The sequence below is a fragment of the Neomonachus schauinslandi genome, chromosome 15 (assembly GCF_002201575.2).
Source record: "Neomonachus schauinslandi chromosome 15, ASM220157v2, whole genome shotgun sequence".
NCBI lineage: Eukaryota > Metazoa > Chordata > Mammalia > Carnivora > Phocidae > Neomonachus > Neomonachus schauinslandi.
In genome coordinates, this window is record NC_058417.1 from 58,923,507 (window position 1) to 58,925,737 (window position 2,231).

A 2,231-nucleotide genomic window follows, 5' to 3' on the forward strand; every position below is an offset into this window, starting at 1 on the left:
AACCTCCCAAAGATGACCTTTGACCCCACGGTCTCCTCTGGTGGCCTCTGCTGTGATGGGTCCTGGAATCTGGCTAGCTCAAGGCTGTGCCGGAAATGCCTGCAGGAGGTGATGGAGCGCTAAGTAAGTGTGCTGAGTTGCAGAGAGGAGCCTAGGAAGGCAGGCCTCTCAGGAGAGCGCGCATGCGGTCCCAGTGTGTGTGTTCAGCCCCAGTGTGCAGCCACCGACGGCAGGTGAGGGGCCTTCCCACTGTGGGGGAGCTGGCACACCCAGGACCTGAATGTTTGGCTCTGGCCTGAAATCAATCCCTGTCCAACGGGGAGCCACTTTTGGGTGTTTCTTGCCTTTGGAGGCTCGTCCAGCTGTGGGCCCAGCACCCCAGGGCTCCAAGCCAGCACACAGTGTCTCTGGGCTGTGTTCACAGATGCCTCCCCGTGTCCTGGTCCAGCCCAGACAGGCCACTAAGGAGAGGTGGGTCTGCCCTGACTCCCCCACCTCCCGCTGCCAGTGCCCCAACGCAGATCCCACAGAGTTTGGGGCGCCCTGCCTCTGATAGGTGAGAATCAGCGGCGGGAGGGGAAGGCCCAGTTGGGGGGAGCCGTATGTTTGTTGTACCAGCAACGGTCAAACACCTGCCCCATGCCAGGGTCGGCTCTGCTTACTGTGCCCTGCGAACCGGCACCGTGAAGGGCCCCACAGACGGAAAGAGCAGTAAACAAGTGAGCGAGCGTGAAAGGCCTATCCTTGTGGAGATGAGGCTGTGAGGGAACCCCTGCAGGCCGACATGCCCGAGAGGCTGGGCTGGGGACAGCTTGGAGTGCAGGGGCCTGTCTCCCACAGAACCGCCTGTGGGGGCCTGATGGGCAGAAGGGTGGGGTGGGAGAGCTTGACCCCGCAGCGACCACAAATGCCCCAAGAGTGTGTGCTCCAAGCCCCGGTGTGCCCAGCCACACACAGACACTGAGACCCATGTGACAGGCAGGAGTGGACAAGGCGATAGCAAAGAAGGGACAGGGCAGCGGGCCTTGTCTCTGAGCCAGCGAAGACCTGGCAGTGGCTGGTATTGGGGCTTGGCCACAGGACCTCCCAAGTGCCTCCCATGTGACATCACCAATGTCCTGTGATGCTCTGTGGCCTCAGGGGAGGGGCTCGCCAATGGTGAGAGGGCTCAGTGGGACACTCAGGTCACACTGGGCATTGCACTGCTGCCTGGACCCTGGACCTCACTGAGGCTGGACCACGAGGGGTGTCCCTGGAGCTGCAGCTACCCTGAACGTTTCCCTTTCCTCAGTTTCCCTCCATTTGCAGGCACGTGTCTGTGTTCCTCAGTCAGTGGGTACGCAAGCGGTGGATGTGTCACCGACGTGAAGGGGAGACAGCACCCACACAGGAGGGGTAGTAGGATTCCACGCGCCCCTCCTCCTCGACCTTCCACAGACTCCCACTGCGGGGAGCTGGAGTCGGGGACAAGTTCTGGCTCACGGTACAGCAGCTGGTTACAGCGAGTCCAGCACCCAGCGTGCAGAACGCAGGCCTGACTTTCAGCGAATGCACTCTCTGTGGTCTGGAGCCTGTGGCTGACCTTTACCCTGAGCCGGTCCCTGACCTTCACACCAGCCCCCAGGGCCGCAGGCGGAGGCGACCACAGGGGCCTGGGGTAAGTGGGCAGGAAGGGGGCAGGTGGGCGGGCGTTGGAGACGCTGTGTGGGTGCTGTCTCGGCCGAAGGGCAAGCGAGGCCCAGGCCGGCGAGGCATGGTGGCCCGGTGGGAGCCCGGAGCCCAGGCCACGCGAGCTCGCGGCCCGCAGCCACGCAGCGCCCGTTGGGGTGCCCGCGCCGGACCACGCGTGCCACGAGCGCGCTGGCGTTCAGCGAAGGCGTCGGGGCGGGGCCCGAGCCGGGGGCGGGCCCCGGATGTCGGGGCGGGCCCGGAAACGAGCGCTAACTCCGCCCCCCAGGCCCCGCCCCGCCACCGCGTGGCTGTGCGTCCGGGCTGTTAGCGAGAAAGTGGTTTGACGCCGAGCTGGCGGCGGCGGGTCACGTGAGCGGAAGATGGCGACCCCGGCTGGCGGTGGGGGCTCGGCGGTGTCGGTGCTGGCCCCGAACGGGCGGCGCCACACGGTGAAGGTGACGCCGAGCACCGTGCTGCTGCAGGTGCGGCGGCGGCGGGCCGGGGCGGCGGCCGGGCGAGCGGCGGCGGGGGCGCGGTAGCGGGCCCGCGCCTGCGGTTGG

The 2,231-nt window shown here is 66.2% G+C and overlaps 1 protein-coding gene across 2 annotated transcripts in view; it reads left to right on the plus strand.

Annotated features, from left to right (window-relative positions):
• Window positions 1-1,958: 1,958 nt before the first annotated feature.
• ASPSCR1 (ASPSCR1 tether for SLC2A4, UBX domain containing) overlaps window positions 1,959-2,231 on the plus strand; it is a 25,415-nt gene continuing 25,142 nt past the window's right edge. For both annotated transcript variants that reach the window (XM_021680901.2, XM_021680900.2), the window contains exon 1: window positions 1,959-2,153. In XM_021680901.2, the coding sequence (XP_021536576.1) occupies window positions 2,052-2,153 (102 nt within the window). In that variant the 5' untranslated portion in view covers window positions 1,959-2,051. The remainder of the gene's footprint in view (window positions 2,154-2,231) is intronic.